Below are 22,894 nucleotides of genomic sequence, written 5' to 3' on the forward strand. Positions count from 1 at the left end.
TATGTAATAAAGGAAAGCATTACTTACACGGCGGCGGCGACTGTATTAAGAAAGAAAATTTAGCTTCAGGTGTAGTTTTGTTGGGCTTTCCAGCATGTAGCCGAAAGTGCTTGCTTTCAAAAGTGGGGAAGGGGGCAGGTTATATTTTGCCCCCACTTTCTGTATATACGCTTATGAGCAGGAAGACTTTTTCACTCAGGGATAGATAAACTATTTGGGCATTTATGGGGCAAATGCTGCCTATTTGCTTATCGGGGGGCATTTCTCCACAATAAAGCTCACCTTAAGATACGAGGTTTGTTCAAAAAGAAACTTTACTGCTTATGGTACAACATTTTAAGTGCTGTCCCCTTCAAAGTAGTCCCCTATACTGGCAATGCACTCTTCCCATCTTCCATTTTTGGAAAGCCTTCTGAACGCACTTTCTGGAATGGTGCGCAGGTTTCTTCTCGCGTTGTCCTGGATCTCCTCTATGGTTTGGAAATGATGTCCTTTCAAGGTGGTTTTCAGCTTGGGGAATAGAAAAAAGTCTGCTGGGGCTAGGTCCGGAGAATATGGTGGGTGGGGCACAACAGGAGTGTGGTGTTTCGCTAAGTAGCTGTGGACAAGGAGCGACGCATGAGCCGGGGCATTGTCATGATGGAACATCCAAGCCTGATTTTTCCCACAATGCATGCCTCTTACTGCGCACCGAATCTCTCAAACGTGCTAGTACTCTCCTGTAAACTTCTTTGTTTACCGTCTGACTATGTGGCTCAAGTTCCTGATGGACAATGCCTTTGCAGTCAAAAAACACAACCAACATCGCCTTCATTTTTGACTGACTCTTGCGTGCTTTTTTTGGACAAGGAGAACCTTTGGCCACCCACTGCAATGACTGCACTTTTGTTTCAACATCATAGCCATAAACCCATGTTTCATCGCCTGTTATGATGTTCTTAAGAAAGTTTTCATCGTCATTGGCAGTGGCGAGCAGTTCCTGGCTGATTTCAACATGGGTCTGCTTCTGTTCGTCAGTTAACAAACGCGGCACGAATTTTACACTGACACGACGCATCCCAAATTTGTCACTCAAAATTTCATGACATGATACTACGCCAATACCCACTTTGTCAGCAACTTCTCGAACAGTCAAACGACGATTTCCACGAATCACAGTTAGAACTCTCTCGACGTGGTCATCACCTGTGGATGTGGTAGGTCGTCCAGGCTTCGGATTGTCACCGATCGCCATTCTTCCGTGTTCAATACGCTTGAACCAATCATAGCACCGCGTGCGACTTGTAGTCTTCCCCATATGCTTGCCTAAGCAACTGAAATGTCTCTGTGAAAGTTTTCCCAAGTTTGTAGCAGAACCACACACACACACGCACGCACGCACGCACGCACGCACGCACGCACGCACGCACGCACGCACGCACGCACGCACACACACACACACACACACACACACACACACACACACACACACACACACACACACACACACACACACACACACACACACACACACACACACACACACACACACACACACACACACACACACACACACACACACACACACACACACACACACACACACACACACACACACACTGTTCATCCAATTCCTGCATTGTAACTTTGGCACCAATCCGAAGAACAGCTTGTTCATGTGCTCACTTCAGCGGCTGTAACTTTCCAACTAACGGTCAGAGCGAAACACCGCAAATGGCAGTTTGTTGTCTAAACCTGCGCTCCACCTGTTGTCCTGTTGTCTACATGCGCTCAGTAGCCGCAGTGCACTCCCCCTGCCGGTTGGCGTGCTATTTCAAAAGTTCGGTCTCTTTTTGAACACACCTCGTACGTTGCAACTGTAGTAAAACTTATCACCTGGCTATACTCACTGTCAATACCATTATCATGTAAGGTTTGGGATTTGTCCAGATAGTCAGCACAGTGTCACTTTCATAAGGTATTGTGAACTGAAAGCAGATATGTTTAGTGACTGTGCCCCACTGTATCGGAATCAAGTTTATTAATATGCTGTAAACTTGCATGATAGTGCTATACAGGAGGCGACCGAGAAGTCGGACTGTAATGGGAACTCTTTATCAAGGTCTACATAAGAATACAAAGTACAGCCGTGTAATAAGTAAAATAGAAAAAAATTAAATAAATAAATAAATAAATAAAATGCTTTAATTAAGAACTGTAGTAGTACAAGCTACTGAAGTTCTGACAACTGTGAGGTAATGATACTGAAGTATTTTAAGTCAGGTATAGTGAAAAAAAAATCACCGCCCCTTTCAGTGCTTGAAGATGGTCGAACAGCGTAGTTGTGTTAGTTACACCGAATGTTACACCATGCAAGTCAAACTTCGCAAGCATTATATATTGCAAATCTTTTGTTTCACCATTCTTTCACTTCACTTTCTCTTTTGCGTGCTTCACGCTGTGAGCATGCTTTAGGAGTGCTTTCCTTTTGCGATTTTTTTTTTCAGGTGAGGTTTCTGTTTTGTCATGCTTTTTGTTTCGCATGCAAGTTACTCCACCCCTCTATTGTGCTGACGCTCGCGATAGGCAGCTTCTTCCTCAGGAGTACGCACTACTTGCAGTGTTCCCATAGTCGTAGCTGGGATGGAATGTGCGGAACCACTAATCCAAAGCTCCATTCATTGGGTCACGGAGTAAGACATTAGGAGGTGAAACTCCCGTCAGCGCGAGCGACCGCGGGTGACCAGATGAGGTCACAATTGTTGTATGCGCTGACGGGACCGTATACAGTGGCGGCGCCATGCGGCGCGTCATAGAAGCCGCAGCGGAAAAAAAAAAAAAAAAATGCAGCGCCCGGGCAGGCGGCTTCGGCACGCTCTCAACGGCGGTAATTTTTTTCCAGGCCGCCAGCACGATAACGGCTCCGCGGGCATGTGACTTTTTCTGGTCGCCGCAAACAGCGGAGTTTCCACTCCTAAATGTTTCTTGCTCCGTGCATTGGGTGCAAGCCCCCCTGGAGATGCAAGCACTGCTACGTTTTCACGACAGGTTGGTTTGGTTTGACGATTGACATGGCTGCCGGCACTTCTTGCACTAGCAGCCACCCACTCCTAGTATCGCATTTCAATCACTTTGTTGGCCGTGAGCCACCAGCATAACATTTGTTTCTTTCGCGGCAGGGTGGAATCAGTCGTTGATCAATTAGATGCCAATTGGCTTGATCGCTGAAAATGCACTGTGTGACAACCATAGAAGATTCGCGTATAAGATACGATTCTCACAGGTGGAAAGGGGTCACGTTAGCCCCTTTCCCTTGTTGAGCTCTTCTTTTCCTCTCCTGCAAGGTCATGTAGCCCCTTTCAGCGAAGTCTGACAACGACTGCACATGGTCTGTATAAACAGCTTCAATGTAAAATACTCGTTTTTTTTATATTGTTGTCACAGGTTTGTTCTCCATGTGGGCATGTGTTTTTATCAGTGGGTGGCCTGGGCGTCGCCTCGATGGGCAATGGTGTCAGACATCTAGATATGAAATGTTTTCCGAAGCATGCGCTGTGTTGGTATGTTGAATGCTGGACACATAAACCGGCTGATATATTATTTTTATCTAATTAAAACGAACTTGCGTGATGCTGCTCAAAGGAAACGACCACCCCATTCACAAATATTACCGCTGTACAATTTGCTCGATAAATGGCCCGAACTGCAATCGATACCAGTGGGCTGCTGCTTATCACACATCAGTGAGCCCTCAAAACCTTTATTCAAGTAATAGAGCACATACTTTAATAACAGAATTTCAGTAAAAACAATGGTCGGCTAATTTTGTAAAAAAAGTGACATGTTAAATACGTTTATTGGTTATTAAATGTACGTTTATAGATCCAATATTTAGCTGCATTGAGCGCCCCTAGCAGAAAAAAAAATATGAATGAAAGTATGCGACCAAATTACAGTAGCTCCACTTACGCGATTTTTGCTGGAAAGAGCCGCGGTTGAGTTATCTCTCTCTGTGGTGATCGCTGGATCTCGAAAGTGCGCAGTTTGCCCACCTGCGAACTCGCCTTTCTCGCTGCTTGTTTTGCCCCCGGTGCTTGCTGGCGCAAAGGTATCTGTAGCAGCTGTCGCACCTGGAAGAAGGCTTGGGGTAGACAATGAGGCACGAGATGCCGCGTCATCTACTGCGTTGGTGCTCCCGTTTTGATACTACACAGAATAGTCATAATGCCGTATCAGGAGAGCCCAGCGCGACAGCTGGTCTGCAGGCTCACGGAGCCGCATCAGCCAACCTGGTGCACTGTGGTCCGTCTGCACTACAAATTTTATCCAATCACGGTAGACATCGAACCTACGTAGTGCAAACACGATAATGAGACATTCCTTCTCTGTCACGGAATAATTCCTCTTTGTCGGTATCAAGGAGCGACTGGCAAAGACCAATGGCTGTAACACATCATCGTATTCCTGTAGGACAACTGCTCTGAAACCTGGATCGCTTGTACCAGTCTGGACAACGAACAGTTTGGTCAGGTCGGGGAATCTCCACAATGATGCTAGACAGATGGCAAAGGCCTGCTGCTGCTCAGGTCCCCACTGCCACTCGGGCACAGGACGGGATGAATGACCGGTTGCGAAGGCCGCGTACATCCTAGGGCATGGGGGAATCGAGGATTGCCCGCAGTTTCTCCCAGTCTGGCCCAACGGAGCCTCCGCCCAGCATAAATGAACCCGGATTTGTGCTAACTGGGTCTTTTCAGGATTTAATGTCATCCCAAAGACCTGCACCATCCCAAGCACATTGGCAACGTGGGCCAAGTGTTCTTCAAAGGTTCGTGAATAAATCACAATGTCGTTGAAGTAGCACCTGCAGTATGACCATTTCGCTGCCCCGAGGACACGATCCTTGAGCCTCAGAAAGGTCTATGACCGTTGCAAAAACCAAAGGGCATACGAGTGAACTCGAATAATCCTCTGCGGGAGGTGAATGCGGTCTTGCACCAGTCACGCTCATCCATCTGGACCTGTAGGTAACTTTTGGAGGCATCCAGTGCAGTAAAGTACCTCGCACTAGGTTCTCTACAATGGAGCTAATCGTAGCGAGCAGATAGGCATCCTTGCGAGTGGCTCCATTCAGATGGCAGTAGTCTACACACAGGCGATGACTGCCATATTCTTAGGCACTAACACAACTGGAGACGCCAAGGCGCTGGACAAGTGGCAAATGATGTCCGCCGATAGCATTTCGTGCCGTAAGCCAGGAATCACCTGCTTCTTGGACAGGCTGACAGGCTGGGGGTTGCACTTTAAAGGAAGCGAGTCTCCAGTTTCAATCGCTTGGCTCGCCAAATCGGTGCAGCCAGGTTGATCGGTGAGGAGCTCTTCGTTCTGGTGTAACAGTGCCGACAAACGAGCCTTCTGTGTATCATCCAAATGAATCGCAAAGGCGGCCAGAGAATGTGGTGCCTCTTCATGCCATGTCGCTCGATACTCATGGGGACTTTCAGCCGACAAGCACGCAGCGTAGGGACCTGCCACTGAACTTTGCGTGCGACATGGTTCATGCCACGCCTCTCGTTTCTAAAGGGCTCTGTGATCGCGTGAGTGCACAGCTTGGGGGCTTACCCCCGAATCCTGCGTGACACAGTTAATGCCGTGCCTCTTGTTCCCAAAGGGAACTGTGAGCGAGTGAGCACATAGCTTGCCTTTGAATTGTGTGCACAATAAGATTTGTGCCGTGCCTCTCGATCCCAAAGAGGACTGTGAGCGGGCGAGCGCATAGCTCAGGTGCTCGCTACAGAACTATGCATGCAGCATGTTTTTGATGCCCCATCTGCACAGGTGCGATCGGATGCCAGCAGGCTGATGAACGGCTTTAGCAGGGTGAAAGGTCCATTGCAATAGCCACCATTTGTAATGTCCACAATGATCCTGGTTTTAAAGAGAAAGTACCTTCCGAGAATCATGGGGACACTGAGCCCTAGGAGATGAACGAAACATGTGCGTCTCATTCGCTCTCCTTACCTGACAGTCAACCTTGTGGCGCCAGCCGAGGTTGAATCTTACGCTTTTCGTAAGATTGAATGTTGTTCGGCAGTCCCGCAAGCGCATTGAGTGCTTCTGCAAGTGGGACACCACCTGTTTGCCGAACAACGAAGTGGTTGCGTCCAGCAGTGCCGAAAATTCGCGGCTGACAATGGTCACTGGAAAAATTTGGAGGACTCTTGAAGGGCAACATTGTCGATTTTTCAATGTCCACTAATCTCAATAAAATTTTGAATATAATTCTCTTTTGCACTCTGATTATCTGTGCCAAACAATGTGGTTGTAAGTAATTTAGTTTACCTGAAGATGAATTTTAAATATTGGTTGTGTTCCCGACTCATGACTTTTTACTGGCCACCCTGCATTTGTGATGTCAGAGACTGCACTGCCGTTGTCACTGAAATCATCACTGAAATCGTCGCTGTCTAGTTTGGACAATCTGGAAAAGCTCCTCATGTCGTCAGCAGACATCATAAACTTCACTTTTTTGGTGTTAGTGCCATGTGTATTGCATGTTTACATTATGGTAGTGTAGGTTCAGACGTGATCGACTCATCATGACGTCACACGAAGCAGCTACCCATTTCGGTCTCAGTATCTCGTTTACTAGTTATTTCAAATGAGTGATGAATTTCTAAGCGAATTGAACCACCCTACCGGTGACAGGACTGTCAATGCCACTTGAAGATGACGATAACCTAATATGGTTAAAAAATAACGGAGCTTCGCCTTTAAGAGTGGAACGCGATAACATTCAAAGATCTCAGACTGCTCTCAAGCTTCCCGGCAACTGCAGCTTATGTAACCACAACGTTTACCGGGAAACGCTGGCGGCAAACGCTATTCATGAAGGCAAGCTTTCTGGTAGAAACACGACCTCTTGCGTGGGCAGCAATGTGGCACAGGCGAGTGCCATCTGGAGGTGTTGCAAGGAACCGGGGACGCTGCTTTATGGCCTTTGAGATTTGCACCCGCTGGCACGCGCAAATCTCGCAGGCCATGGCCGCTCTACGAATGGTAAGAACGCTGGAAAAAGGGTTTGTATTTTGACCTTCCGCGTAACAGAATTATGTTTTCTCGTATATTCAAATTACAATACAACGCTACCATGTTTATAGGTTGTGTGTAAATCATACTTTACAATTTTTCTCACTTATTTTAACTGAAGAAATTCAATTTTTACAGTAAATTCCTTGGGCTACATGGAGGGCCTGCCTGGTTTGAAATGAATTTTTCTGAAACGATGGTTGAGACAGGATGCCAGGTTTTCTGCGACACGGTGTCCTTACCGCATTAATAATCCCTGGCACTAAGCAGGTCACAGCATCCGCTGTAGGTCAGGACGGCCAACCTCACAGCGGGGTGTGTGCATTTCGAAAGCACCTGAGCGAATGGATTGTTTGGGTGGTCTTTTGCAACAGCGTCTGTGCGCCTGCTCCGGCGCGGTCGAACGTGGATGAACAGTCGTCCAGCTCATCAGCAGTGCAGTTTCCAAGGGTAGCCACCATACCAAAGAGATACTGGCCAGCGCGCCATCCCGAGAGCAAAACAGGCTCCTATTGGGGCAGCTACATGTGAAATACCTAGGCCGCTTGCAGCCAATGTCGATAAAAATTTGCAGGATGCTTAAGCTTTGCCTTTAAGAGTGGAATGCGATAGCATTCAAGGATCCCCGACTGCTTCTCATGCTTTCCGGAAACTGCAGCGTGTGTAATCGTAATGTTTACTGGGAAGCGCTTGTGGAGAATGCTATGCACGAAGGCAGCTTTCTGGTAGGAACGTGGCCTCTTGCATGGGATGGGCTACGATGTGGCAGAGGTGAGCGCCATCTGGAAGTGCTCCAAGGAAGCGGATGTGCCACTCCGTGAACTCGGGAGATATTTACGCGCCGGCGTGCACAAACGGCGGATGCATTCGCCGATCTATGCATTGTAGAAATGCCAGAAAAGGGGTTTGTTTAAGTTTCCGCATAACAGAATTATATTTTTTCGTATATTCAAATTACATTCTGAGAGCTATCATGTCTGTAGGTTGTGTGTAAGTTGTAGCTTATGATTTTTCCACATATTTTAGCTTGAGAAATTCAATTAGTTCAGTCAATTCCTTGCGTCACATGGAGGGCATGGGTATTCATGGTCCAAAAATTTTTTTTTTTGATTAAACAACATCTGATGTCGGATTTTCTGTGACATGGGCTCCTTAACGCTGTCGCATTAAAACGGGTGTATGCTCAAAGTGTGTGCCACAGAGAGATGGGTGAGGGAAATTCATGGCTGCCGTTTTGTAATCCCCACAGGAGGCCATGGCAGGCCATTGGTTCTTGCTGATCATTTCATAAGCAGCCAGCGAGCAAAAGTCGGAGAGGGCTAAGGCTCCTTTTCCATGCTGCGCTTCGTAAACTCCACAGGGAGCCGATCGAGAGTGCTGTGACACCGCGCTACCTTGCATTCCAAAAGGAGCCATGGCAGAAGAATGTGCCCATGTGCACTGTTTGGAGAGGGCTCTGGGCCCAGTTCCCAAACAACACTTCTTCTCCAATGGGAGCTGGTACGCAGTGCCTTGTGTTGTCCCCACAGGGGCCTGCGACAGGTGAAGGTGCAGGAATTCGCTGCTGAAGGGAAGCACTTGCCCCGTTCTCAAGCAACGCGACGTCTGCTAGCACTAACAAGGGACATAAAGCGACAAGTCAAATCTGCAAAGGTGCACTGACTTGGCTAAGCACACACACGGCTTAATGAATCTGATGAATCTGTGTTGGGTGCCAGTATGGAGGTCCTCGGGTCTCGCAGGTCTTGCAGGAGTACTGACCACTGCTGGTTTGAACACAGCCACAGGGCCGCATCAGCCGTGGCCTAACGTGCTGCTGCGCGCACTCAGGCTGCAAAGGGGCTACCGAGCGCTACGCACGCAACAGAGCACAGTATTGCCCCGAGTTGGCGGAAACCGTTTGTCTCCAGCGGCACCCAACACTGCACAAACACCCGGTTCTGGGAGTTCGCAGGAACCAAAGAGCTCCCGCACCAGGGGCGAAAATGAAGACGGGCGCACCTGTAGCACGTCGGTGTGAGAGCAAAGGCTCCTGCGTTATGCCGCTGGGGAAAGACTCCACGGCTATGTGCTTGCTCTCGCGATCACCAATGGGCCAACTTACGAGAGCTTGAGCAATCTCCTTCAGCTTGGGCCTTCGAAAAGGGCGTCTTGGCGTAGTTCGACCATGCGCGAGCACTAGGCACCGCTCTTCAGTTTAGCATCCAGAAAGGATCAACACAAGGTACGTGTTCGCCAAACGGGCAAAGGTACCGTACACGAGCTCAAGTCCGAGACACAACGGGGCGGGCAGACGAGAGGAGAGCGTGCACGTACTCGGTGCTGGTCCCGGAGAGAAGACCCCTGCTCTTGTCCAGAGCAGCCAACAGAGGCTGCTGCTGCTGCTGCTGCTCATGATGATTTACCGGCATCCTCTTTGAAAAGGGGTGGGGAAACCTCTTCACCTAGCCTACTCAAGTATGCTATCAATGCTTTTCCTTCTAGCATTATTGTATGCATGTCTTCTGAATCTACCTTGTGTTGCTGCCTATGCCTGTAATGGATCCAGTTGTATAAGTCTGTTCTCTGCTTTTTTTCCACCAATGCTCTAAACATATCTTCCTTATCTCGACTGCTGACCGGTCGGTACTCCCGGTTACTTTAAATCCAAGCGCTTCTGGAAGTTGTGTGTTGCATATTGGTCTCGCAGGGTGAATCCCTTTGCATTCCATTAGCATATACCGAGTTGTATCTGGATTTTTGCTGCAGTGTACATGTCCTTCATGCGATTGCAAATATTTGCTCTGGCATGTTTTTGTCCTTAGGCAATCAGCGTGAGCCTCACATAGCAAGGCACTTCTCTGTGTTATCGTACAAATTTTCCCTTCTAATTTCTTTTTTCTCATTCATGTAAATTTCCATGATCCTTTTCATTTCCATTCTTTGTATCTAATTTGCTACCTCTCTTTTTTTCATTTTCTTTCTGATTATTCCTTGTTGTCCATCTACACTTTCAATTACCCTGTACTTAGTCGCCAACTTTCTTGACCTCTTCATGCTTTCTGTGTCCACACTTTTTAGGTACCAATTTGAGCAAACATAGCCACCCATTTATTTTGACCCATGTTCCCGAGTCTTTCTTTGAAACTAATTTTGCTCTGCACTTCTCCAACTTGTAACTAGGCCCAACCCATGTCCCCTTGCGCTGCCTCATTTGTGGTTTTGCCATGGGCTCCCAAAGGCAAACAGCTCGCCGATCCTTGGTAAACTTACAACCCTGACAATATATCTGATTTTAGGAGCAGAATGGCATTTGTGAATGTCAGCGCTGGCACCATGCCTCCTTTCCACATTCCATGCACCACCTCCTATTTGTTGTGGCCCAAAAGTGCCCTGTGTTTCATTATTGCTGTGTTTCGTTTCCCTTTTATTTTCAGATTGTGTTGTTGGATGCTTAGTAAGTCTGCTTCATTTATGTATACGTCGAGGTATATATATTGATTGACTATGAGTATGATTTATTGTTGAGTCAACACCATGTAGACACTTGTTTCTTTATTAAAGATAACAATTCTTGATTTCTCTGTGCCAAATTTAAGGCCTAAATGTGTTGTTGCATTGCCACACATATTGGCCAGTATCTGTAAAATTCTTGCATTGTCTGCTAGTGGCACTATGTTGTTCACAAACATCAGTGCGAGAACCTCCTGTTGCACCATTTGTCCATTACGCGTGTATGATAAATCTTAAATGACTGTTTTCCAGTTATCTTTCTGTGCCCTTAACATACAGCATGAACAACAACAGAGACAGGGGGCATCCTTGCTTTAGTCCTTGGTAAATTTCCACGACTTCATTACAATTTCGGCCTTCCCATTCAATTTTTACTTGGTTGTCTATATCTCCCTCTGCAGCTCCACGAAATCGCCAACTATGCCTTAGTGCTTGAGAATATCGCATAACTCCCTGTCTACGGTGTTATTGTAGGCTCCCTTAATATCTAGAAATGCTATTCATAAAGGTTTATTCTGAACTACTAAAATTTCTATGCACTGAGTTCGAACAGAAATATTGTATTCTAAGCGCTTGACCAGTCTGAGCCCATTCTGTAGTTCTCCCAGTACATAATTTATTTCCACCCATTTCGACAGTTCTAATTTTATGGCTTGCATTGCCATTCTATATACCACCGACATTACTGTAACTCGCATATGTGAGCTTGTCCTATCCTTGTTATCTTTGTCTTTGTAGATGAGATTCATCTTGCTTTCACATCATCCAATTGGGTGCTTGTGTTGCCCTCTTGCCACGTGAGCGCCTCCACCGCAAGCCATCGGGAGTGAAGCGCCACCGCCGACAACAGTCGTGAATTGAAAAGGGAGAGGTGTAGGGATCACAGAACAGGTGAATGCCCGCGCAAAGGCACCGGGCATACCTCAATCCCCACAAGATTCAACCAGGGCCATTTTCACAAACACATCTATGATAAGTTGTGATTACACAATGAAATTCGACAGTTAGGCCTGCAAGTGGTTTGATTAGGATTTTGATGGTGATAAGATAAAGAGGCTACAACGCTATGCAGGCTACCTCTGGACTGAAATTCAACAGTCTCTGCATTTCATAATCCAACAATTGCATGCCGTAAGGCACACCAGACATTTGGAGTGGTTGATTATAATACTCTATCCGGACGTCCCCCTCACCCACAAGTTAAACACAGCAAGCTGACTGAGTTTTCCAATACGAGTACCATGGTCCCAAAAGACTGGGCATGTTGCAAGTAGTGCAAGCAGACATTTGTTAAGGCAGGAACTGAGCCTGTATGGTGAACCCCACGCATAGTCCGATACAGCGTGTCCCAAGGAAGCGCAAAAGACAATCCTTGCTGCCAAAGCGGGGGATACGAAGTAAAGCAGTACTTACGTGCTGACGAGGCTATTAAGAAAATTTAGAAATAGAATATTCCTTTACTTTTGACAGCGGGGGGGGGGGGGGGGGGGTTCAAGTGCTCTCCCTGCCCCCCTGATAAGTATGCCTATGAGCAGGAAGACTCTTTTATTTCGGCAGAGATAAACTGTTTGGGTATTTATGAGTAAATATTGCTCATTTGCTGCTCAGGAAATATCTATAAGTGACTGTGCCTCACTGAATCAGGATCAAGTTTATTAATGTGCTGTAAACTTGCACGATAGTGATATACAGGAGGCAGTTGAGAAGTCACTGTAATGGGACCTCCTTTCCAAGGTATAGCTAAGAAGACAAAGTGCAGCCATAATAGGTAATACTATGAAATAAATAAATAAATAAATAAATAAATAAATAAATAAATAAATAAATAAATAAATAAGCACTTCAACTAAAGACTGTAGTGGCGCAAACTACTTAAATACTGACAAGTGTGAAGTTATGACACTGAAATATTTTAAGGCAGTTAAAGTCCAAAGAACTATTTTGTTTTTTGTGTTATTTTGTTGTCATAGCATTGTTCTCCATGTGGGTGGGTGTTTCTATCAGTGTGCAGCTTGGGCGTTGCCTTGATGGGCAATGGTGTGCACAGGACACCTTGATATGAAGCCTTGTCTGATGCATGCACTGTGGTTATGAATGCTGAATGCTTATACGAGGTTTCCTTGTGCAGTAAATTCAGTTGGAAGCAGGGCCCTGTAATTATTCATAATGCTTGACAGGCCCACTGAATAGCATTAAGTAAGGGGGGGGGGGGGGGTGTAACGGTTTGTACAACAGAAAAATGTTACCATAAAATAAAGAACAGAACAAAGGTTACAAATACTACAGTGGAATATCGTCATACAGTGTTATAAAAGAGCGTAATTGAGCTGTTAACTTATTGCGATAAAAACCAGACACAAAAAAGGCGGACAAAGACAGGCACTACTCACAACTATGAGTAGCATATCCATGTCATGAGCAGTGAAGCCATGTAGAGCCGTGAAATCTTTCGTGATAACCTGAATGCACTCTTTTCGTGAGTAGCGCTTGTCTTTGTCCACCTTTCTTATGTATGAGGTCTTTATTGCGCTAAGTTACTAGTTCCGTTATGGAAAACCAACTAGCCCAACAGTCAACTCTTCTAGAATAAAAGAGTGTATTCACGTCATCACAAAAGGTTTCACGGTTTGACATGGATACGATGTGGTTCACAAGATTGTTCCAACGTGCAATAGCACAAGGCAGTGATGATGAGTTGAATGCCTGCGTTTGACCATGCATGTGCAAGACAGAGCATGTTGTGAAGGCATCCTGATGTGTGCACATGTGCATGAACTGGCAGAAGGTGAGATTTATTGATAATAATGTACCTGTGAAACAGACCGAGGAGAACAATCATGTGGCGAGTTCATAATGACTGAAGAATCTCTTTCTTTATTTGGGTAATGCTAGAAATATGGTCGTATTTACACGAGGTTAGTCTGGCTGCTCTATTCTGAATAGCTTCCAACATGCTGATAAGGTACTCCTGATATGGTGACCATGTAGATGAAGCAAATTCTAGTGGCAAATGAACATAGGTTAGAAATGCTAATTTCCTTATGTTAGAAGCTGTGTTACGCAAGTTTCTACACAGGTAACCAAGGGACTGAAAAGCTTTAGAAGGTAAGGCAGCTATATGTGTAGCTCAGGAAAGATCAGGTGTAAGGTGAACGCCAAGGTATTTGTACGATGGGGTATTGCAAATTACGTATTAATTGAATAGTGAAACACTGAGTTAGTGCATTTACAGCTAAATGAAAGTAACTTGCATTTAGTGGTGTTAAGGGACATCTGCCACATTTTGCACCAACGATAAGGTCAAGATCATTTTGGAGAGTAGAACAGTCACTGAAACATGTAATAGAGCAGTAGGTAATGCAGTCAGCAAACAACCTAATTGAACATGATAATTTAGAGAGTAAGTCATTAATATATATATAAAAAAAAGTAATGGACCGAGGACACTGCCTTGAGGGTCATCAGACGTGACGTCGCAAAAGTTAGATGAGTAGTTATTCACTACTCTAAATTGCTGATGCATAGACAGGAAGTTGTGAAACCAAGATAATGTTAATGAATCGAAACAAAGCGCAGACAACTTGGAAATCAAACGGCAATGAGGTACACTATCAAAAACTTTTGAGAAATCAAGGAAGAGACAGTTGGTCTGGTCATTAGCATTTATGTTAAATTGATGGTAAGTCGTCAGTTCAAATAACTGCATGTAACAGGAGTAGCCTTTTCTGAAACCATGCTGATTGGAGAAGAAAAAGTTATTGGATTCAAGGTGAGAGTAGGTATGAGAAGCTGTAACATGCTCAAGTAGTTTGCGGCATATGCACGTTAGTGAAATAGGTCTATAATTACCTGGTGAGTGCCTGTCTCCAGCTTTGAAAAAAGGGAATTACTTTAGCAACCTTCGAGTCCTTAGGTAGCTCACCAAATGATAATGATTGGTTAAAAATGAGATTGAGACCAGAAATATCTGCAGCAATCTTTCACATTCTTTAGTTTATGTTATTATCAACACCAGATGAAGTAGAAACCTTAAGACTGGTAATCATGTAAGCAATTCCTTCAGCAGCGAGGATGATTGGTGCCATGAAGGTGAAGTTTTGCTCTGGAACAAACGGCACATTGGAACAATCTTGTGTAAAAACAGATGAGGAAAAAAAATATAAAAAACTGGTCCAGCAGTGTCCAGTGCAGTCATTAAAACCAAATCCAAAATGTTAGTGCCATGAGTGCATTGGTTAACAATTTGTGATAAGTTGAAGTCAAGTGTTACATCGAGAAAATCTGCTGTGGCGGGACACATAGTAATGATAGCAGATCAATGAGAGGATTATTGAAGCCACCAGAAAGATTCATTACATTGTTTGCAGAGTTGTGTAGCACGTGCTATATTATCATGTAATTCCCTAGTGAAAGAAGAATCTGAATCTGGTGGGCGAGAACATAACCCTAGAATAATTTAGCAGATGTAATGCATGCTGCCAAAGTTATATCTAGCTTAGGGTTAGTATCAATTGGAGAAGATGACACTGTCTTCGTGACCATTATTAACATGCCGCCTCCTCCTTTTTTTTACCCATTCACACCGATATACGTTATAGTTACTTTATCCGGGAAAAGTTCATCGTTGGTTACAATAGAGACAGGTCTTCGTGAGTATTAATATGCCAGAGTCACAGTCATCTAAATAAAAACAACTCAACCCCCTTGGGCAGTAGACTTCGTATGTTAGTAAAGGATACCAATAATGATAGTGGTTTTAACTTGAGCTACTTGTGCATGTGCGTGTTAGCCTTTCGGTATAGAGTATCCCTGTCATCCTTGCAATTTCTTACCTTGATTTCCTGTCTGCAACAGTTTACCTTGCTTTCCTTCTTTTACCGCCAGTCTTGTCTCACAAAAAAATTTCACTATTTTAAGCTTATCATGGGGCACCTTCTTGCCCTAACCTTTCTCAGCCTTAGCACTTTCCCAGAGTAGCTTTTGTTTGTTTGACGTGGCTTGCAAATAATCACTGTGAATAAATATAGAAGGCCCTTTCAGTTTCCTCACACTGTAGAAAATTTATTTTTTCATAAGTCCTCGTTCCTTTCACCGTCCATGTTTTTTGCGCTTTACTTGCATTAAAATGTTGCCATACCAACTAGCTCGGACACAGACTCTAGGACAATGAAGTAGTTGCAAAGGCCATGCTTTTGTTGCCTCTACATGCCTACACCATTCATTCACTCTAGAAACAGTTCGCTGCATTTCCAATATTCTAGTGCACATTTAATCCTTGGTTTGACAGTAAAGCCAAATTAACACAAATCTGTGAGACTGACCTTATCATGTGCTGCACTGCAGTAGCCTGAGCTCCATTGTTGGCTGAGCATGAAGTAAGTGACCATTGACACATTCTTAGTGGGCGTTGCAAGTCCCCTGCAGACCGTAGAGCAAACAGTGATGAAATATAAATTATTGGTAAGCATGAACAGAGTGAGAGAGAAAGGTAATCTTTACTTGCAAAATACTTGCAACATTTAACTACCAATTATGTCAAGCTTGTGCATCTAATGTTTCTATTATGTGGCCATAGTACATCAATTAATTCATGTTACATATAGAAAACATGCTTATGTATGCTTTACATTTGCCTATGCGAAGCATGCTTTGCATAAGCATGCATATGGCATGTGTAAGCATGCCTTCCTCGCTATACAACAAAGAAATTGATTACCAACAGCAATGTGTGCACTGAAAGTGCGCATTCCATGTATTTTGTATTAGAGCACGTACTTTCTCGACATAAACGAGTTGAAAGCGCTTCGTGAGTCCTGTACCCCTATATCCGTGTCCGTATCCGTTAGTACAAAACGTTTTGTGATACGTAAAACGTGCCAAATAAACGTCATAAACATGTTCGCACATTCTGCGACCATCAGTTTCGGCGAAACTAGTCCCACGGTCGCTAGGCGCGCGCTGATTGGCTGGTTGAGCAAAAACGGTTGAGCTGATTGGCTGGCTGTGCACTACGGTATCACGCGAAGGCGATAGTATCGCCGAAAGTGATCGTCGCAGAATACGTTCCATGATGAGCAGCACAATTTTACTTGCGCGATTACTTTGCAGACAGGGATTACTTATGTGAATGGATTGAAGCGAGATAGAACGGAAGAGCGTACTTGAGCGAATTGTGAAGAAGGGGTAAGCGTTACGATACACAACTGTTACGTGCAAAAACACTGCTGGAACATTTACAGGCACGTCCAAGGCGCTTTGTCATGTGTTAAAGGGAATCATTGCGCTGGCTTTAGCGCTTCTTGACCTTGTGCGAATCTCATATCTTTATTTTTCTTTTCTAACACATTTTTTTTTCATTTACCAGCACTCAAGCCGTTCAACAATGACGCGCAGATACAAAGGCGAACAGCTGGCGCAATTTACGACCGAAGTCGATATCGCAGAAATCAAGTGTTTTGTGTCGCATTAACACTGCAGGCACGGTATGATGACACCCCCCCTCCCCCTTCCACACACACGCACACTCCCATACGCGTGTTCGCGCAACTCCTCTTACTAACGATTTTGATCTTGCGACGTTGCTTTCAATATTCATTTTTTTTTCCCTAGCGTCTGATGCTGACAACACGCCCCTGACACACAGGGTCGCACGAAGTGATTTCGCAAGGTAAGCGAGCTGGGGACCTGAGCCAAGAGAGAAAAACAAAACACGAGCGAAATTCCTTGCGGCGCCGAGGAACAGCTGATTGCCGCTGACCTTCCAAGGGAAGCGCGGTGGACAAATTCAGCGACAAACTTACCCGAGGGAAGCCAGCAGCAGGGCTTGTAGCAGACAATGCATTATCACCGCTCCAGTTCGCTTACTGCGAATGGCTCTTTGTGTCTGGCTGCCGTCCGCTGACGGCGTCGTCCTACTAGCGCCAGGTCGTCGAAATCGCTGGGAAACCGTCGCAGGTCGCGATCACATGTCTCCAACGGGGAACGCTGTGACGTTTCATTGCTCGCTGGGGCCGCCCAACGACGCAGTGCGAGCGTAGGACTGCGTGTCTGATAAAGGAGGGGCTGAAACCCAGCGGCGATGCGACGAGCCCCTCGAGCTACTCGCGTCAGTTAGAAAATGCCGGCCTTGTTTACATGGCTCCCGAGATGTGCGACCTGCCTAGAACTAACCTGGGGCTTGACGTCGCCACTAGGCGGAAACGCTCGTTCGCTTTATAGCCTTCGAGATGGTCGACGGGGCGCCAGGCAGCCGTTTATTATGTCGCGTTGGTAGGGCTGTACTCGGTGGTTTTCATGGAGGTTTTAGAGGAATTCTCCAAACTATATATCTCGTAGGATTAGTGAATCGAGGTACTAATAGGTTGTTATTGTTGTCCTGAGTGGCTGTGGCGAATACCCACAGTGGTGTGGGATTGGCCATGAATTGGGTGTTCAAAACTCGACGTTTATGTCGTCTTTTCGGCTCCTGCAATCGCTTCCGCAGTCTTATACTCCATAAGAAAAGTTTACACCCTTTGAGTCGTATCTTGCCACACAATAAACGTCAGCTGTCTTGTCTGCATTTCCTTTCTTTAAAGCTGCAAGTCCGGCACTCACGAACAACATGTGCGTGATCAGCATGACAGAGCATTCTCGGCAGGAAAGTAGCCAGCGCAGCGTTTTCAAGAAAGGAAACGCAAGTAAGGAAGACGATTATTGCTGTGTGGCAAATATACACCTCAAAAGGTGTACATTTGTTTAAAAATTGCACACTGCTGCGTCACACTGATCTTGCACACTGCTGAGAATGCTGCGTCACACTGATAACGCGCATGCCGTTCGTGACTGGAAAGTACCGGGCTCGCAGCGTTAAAAAAAAGGAAACGCGGGCAGAACGGATGACTATTATTGTTGTGGGACAAGATACACCCCAAAGGGTGTAAATTTTCTAGGAATGTACACTCTTACACCTCATTATATACCCCAAAGGGTGTACGTTTGTTGTAGAGTGGTAATATACACCTCAACAGGTGTACATTTGTTTAAGAGTGCACTCTTACACTCTTAAAACGGTTGCACCCTTTGGGGTGTATATTTGTCCCACAACAATAATCATCTGCCTTGCTTGCGTTTCCTTTCCTGAAAACTCGGCGCTCGCTACTTTCCTGTCGAGAATGCTGCGTCACACTGATAACGCGCATGCCGTTCGTGACTTGGAAGACGAGACGTTCATTTGAGGGATCACCAGCCGTTTGTGCGCAGGCGCGAGTAAGAGCGTGCGCGAGAGAGAACATTCGGGGGCTTTTGCTCCTTGAATATGACTCTGCCTGTAGGCACTACGGAGGAGGTTTCTTAAGCACGTGTTGTAGGCGTTTGTCCCTAGGCATGACGACATTGCAGAGTGGGGTCGAGTTTACGTTCGGACGCTGGCTGCCGGCGCGGTAAAATAGTTGAAGCAGCGGGCACTGACGCCCGATTCGGCGACCGCTGTGTCGGACAGACTGTCTCGCACCTGCGACGTTCGTGCTAAGTCAGTCGTGGCGGATCATAGCTTGCGACCGTAGTAGAGCCCGGGCCGCACATATTGAAAATCTAGCAAATCTGTGCGACGTACTTTCAGAGGCAAAGTTCTGACTGGTGTTGCAGTGGTCGCGGGGCGCGGTAGTGCTGAACTTAGCGTCACGAGTTGGCGGCTGGACGTAATTATATTTATTCAATCGTGTTTTTTACTAATTGCAACAATGTGTCATTATTTCGGATTATTGGCGGCGCCTCCAGGACACCAAAGCGGAAACGGGGACACCAAAGCTATAGAACCCGGACTGGTCCGTGGGCTTGGGCTCGCCGAGGACTGCGCGTGGCAGGGGTGTAAAGATCGGCTGTCCGTGATAGTGGACAGCCAATTTTTTATGCGAACACCCCCTGGCACACTTTGGCCTCCGCGGCCCCAACCCACGGCCGGGCCGCCCTGCTTCCAGCTTTGATCCCCCCGCTACCCCTTGGGTGCCCCGGAGATCCTGCGCCGCCTGCTTAATTATAACATCAAGTGCTCTCCTGAGGCCACGGAGCAAGAAACATTTACGAGAGGAAACTCGGCTCTTTGCGGCGACCAGAAAAAGTCACAAGCCCGCGGCGCCGTTATCATGCTGGCGGCGCCTGGCGGCCTGGAAAGAAATTACCACCGTTGAGAGCGCGCCGGAGCAGCCTGCCCGGGCGCTGCATTTTTTTTTCGCTGCGGCTTCTACGACGCGCCGCATGGCGCCGCCACTGTATATGGCCCCGTCGGCGCATACAACAATTGTGACCTTATCTGGTCGCCCGCGCTCGCTCGCGCTGACGGGAGTTTCACCTCCTAAATGTCTTACTTCGTGCCTGAGGCCACCGTTTGCCGGTTACGTGTGCCCTCCAGGAGCAGTGCTTGTAAAAAAATCCAAGCTATCATCGCGACGAAAAAAGCGACCCGGTACAACACCAGACAGAACCTTGCCCCTTCAGACACAGCGGTCTCCAAATGGGGCGTCTGTGCTCACTGCCTCATCGCGCGGGCAGCCAGCGGCGGAGCGTAAACAAACTCCACCGCACTTCGCAATGCCGGCATGTCTAGGGGACAAACGCATACAACACGCGTTAAGAAACCTCCTCCGTAGTGCCTGGGCAGTTATATATTCAAGGGGCAAAAGCCCCCAGATTTTCTCTCACGCCCGCTCTTGCTCGCATCTGCGCACATACGGCTGGTGATCGCTTAAATGAACGTCCCGTATTTGGAAGTACCGTGTTCGCAGCGTTAAAGAAATGAAATGCGGACAAGACGGATGACTATTATTGTGTAGCAAATATGCATCTCCAACGTGTATAGTTTTGTTTACTCTTCAAAAAAAATTACGCCTCTTAGGGCTTGTCCGTTATCAGCATGACAACATTCGCGACAGGGAAGTAGCGAGCGCCGAGTTTCCAAGAAAAGAAACGCAAGCAAGGCAGATGACGATTATTGTTGTGGGACAGATACACTCCAAAGGGTGTAACTGTTTTAAGAGTGTAAGAGTGTAGGGGGTGTAGACTCTAAAAACAGTTGCACCCTTCGGGGTGTACATTTGCCACACAACGGTAATCGTCATCTGTCTTGCCCTCATTTCCTTTCTTTAACGCTGCGAGCCCGGTACTTCCTAGTCACGAACGGCATGTGCGTTATCGGCATGACAGAGCACTCTCGACAGGAAAGTAACGAGCGCAGCGTTTTCAAGAAAGGAAATGCTGGCAAGAAAGATGACGATTATCGTTGTGTGTGCTCTCAAAAATGTTGCAACCTTTAGAGTGTATATTCGCCACGCAACGATAATGGTCATCTGTTTTGCCAGCATTTCCTTTCTTGAAAACGCTGCGCTCGTTACTTTCGTGTCGAGAATGCTCTGTCATGCCGATAATGCGCATGCCGTTCGTGACTTGGAAGTACCGGGCTCGCAGCGTTAAAGAAAGGAAATGCGGGCAAGACAGATGACGATTATCGTTGTGTGGTAAATATACACCCCAAAGGGTCAAACTGTATTTAAGGCGTTGTAAATATGCACCCTAAAGGGCGTAAGCTTTTTTAGAGTGTATACTGCAGCGGGATTCCTCTTTCGCGCTTCCCTAAGAACACTCGGCGCCGTCTAGCGCCGCCGCCGCATAGCCTGTGCGTGGCCTCCGGTATTCATAGCGCGCCGGTGCGTGCGAACGCTGGGGAACGCATCAGGCAGATGCCAGGCTCCTCTCTCTCTCGCGCTTCTTTCTGGACACGCTGCGCCATCTAGTGGCACTGTCGAGAAGTCCGCGCCTGGCCTCCGAGACGAGAAGCGTGGCGCACCCGTGCGTACCAACGCTGCCTCACTTGCCACACATTCAGTGGCACGTACTCAGCACAGCAGCCCGATGCGCTACCCATTCGACAACGGACTGCCCAGTGATGCAGGAAGGCAGCAAAAAACTGTTACAGTCTATTGATTATGGTGGAGGTAATTTGAGGTCGCCAAAGGTAATGTCAGAGGAGCGTTTATCTGCTTAACCTGTACAGTAGCCCCAGTGACACAAAGCCGAGTTTCAGATATCTCTTGACCAAGGTAACCAATCTGGCTAAGGATGCGCCATTGCTTATTGGAGGGGACTTTAATCATGTGTGGAAGTATGTTTATAGCACTATTAAGGGGGAGAGACTATGGCAGCAGGCACTAGACTTGAATTTAACTCTGATTACAGACCCTTCGTATCCCACCAGATGTGGCACGTCGACATGTAGAGATTCGACACCTGATCTCACTTTTGTTCGGGGGGTGGTGGATTAATCCTGGCCCAATTCTAATATAGACTTTGGTAGCGATCATTACATACTTATGATTACTTTGGTAGTGGCTAATAAAAAGGAGCGCACATTCAGGATGGTTGACTGGGATGCCTTTAGGAAACGAAGAGCGCAGAGAATCGAAGATGATGGAAATGAGTTGACCTTGGAACAGTGGACTAGTCAGCTTAAAAGTGACGTTGAGGCGTCCACTAAAGAGGTTCAGACCGATATTGACACGGAACACATGGATAGTCGCCTGGCGCATTTGTTGGAAGCGAAGCAGTCGATGTTAGCGAGATAGAAGGGTCAGAGATTGAATAGAAGGCTTAGAAAGCGTATAGCAGTGGTTAATCAGGAAATTGAAGACTATTGTCGGGTACTGTGCAAGCAGCAATGGGATGAAGTATGCCATTCTATTGATGGTCGCATTAAGAGGGGAGGCGCCTGGAGTTTGCTCAGACATTTACTAGAAGTTCAGTGTTTGACGGAAGCCCGTCTGGTCGTGATGAAACATGGTTAAAAGGTAAACAAAAACCCGGCACACTTCGCCGACCAAATAAAGATTTAAAAGAAAAGAAGACGTTTCGGCTCCCTCACGGGAGCCTTGTTCACAGGTGAAACAAAGGTGCTCGAGCAGCTCGCTTAAATAGTCTTGAACACGTGACGCAGGCAGCGCGCATACACTGACGGCAGATTGCCACCGCTCCTGTTCAGAGTGTGTGGCGTAGTCCGAATCATGAGGGACTCAAGATAAAGGCGTCGAGATAGCCCTTTTTCCCTGGCAAGGACACGTGCCTTCCCCCAGTCGATTGCGTGGCCGCTTGAAGTGGCATGCTCAGCCAAAGCACTGGATTTCACATTTTCTTTTTTGACGTCATAATTGTGCTGTTTAAGACTCCTTTCAAAGTCACCAGTTTCACCAATGTACACGTAGTCGCAATCAATATGGTGGGGACGAAAATGCAGCTATGGATGCGGAATTTACTGAATGTGATATAAGGATGGCGCTGCAGAATCTTAATGGTTCATCGGCATCAGGGC

The 22,894-nt window shown here is 46.6% G+C and overlaps 1 protein-coding gene across 4 annotated transcripts in view; it reads right to left on the reverse strand.

Moving 5' to 3' along the window:
* LOC142588352 (ribonuclease Oy-like) overlaps positions 1 to 17,701 on the reverse strand; it is a 42,445-nt gene extending 24,744 nt beyond the window's left edge. Inside the window, exons 1-3 of one of the 4 annotated variants that reach the window (XM_075699980.1) lie at positions 17,361 to 17,701; positions 15,882 to 15,978; positions 3,949 to 4,120 (exon numbers count right to left, since the gene is read on the reverse strand). In XM_075699980.1, coding sequence (XP_075556095.1) covers positions 3,949 to 4,120; positions 15,882 to 15,955 — 246 coding nt within the window. In that variant the 5' untranslated portion in view covers positions 15,956 to 15,978; positions 17,361 to 17,701. Of the gene's footprint in view, positions 1 to 3,948; positions 4,121 to 15,881; positions 15,979 to 17,360 lie in introns of those variants that run through there. The other 3 variants (XM_075699983.1, XM_075699981.1, XM_075699984.1) reach the window with 3 other exon arrangements.
* Between the last annotated feature and the right edge of the window lie 5,193 nt (positions 17,702 to 22,894).

This window comes from Dermacentor variabilis, chromosome 7 (assembly GCF_050947875.1).
Source record: "Dermacentor variabilis isolate Ectoservices chromosome 7, ASM5094787v1, whole genome shotgun sequence".
NCBI classification, from domain to species: Eukaryota; Metazoa; Arthropoda; class Arachnida; order Ixodida; family Ixodidae; genus Dermacentor; species Dermacentor variabilis.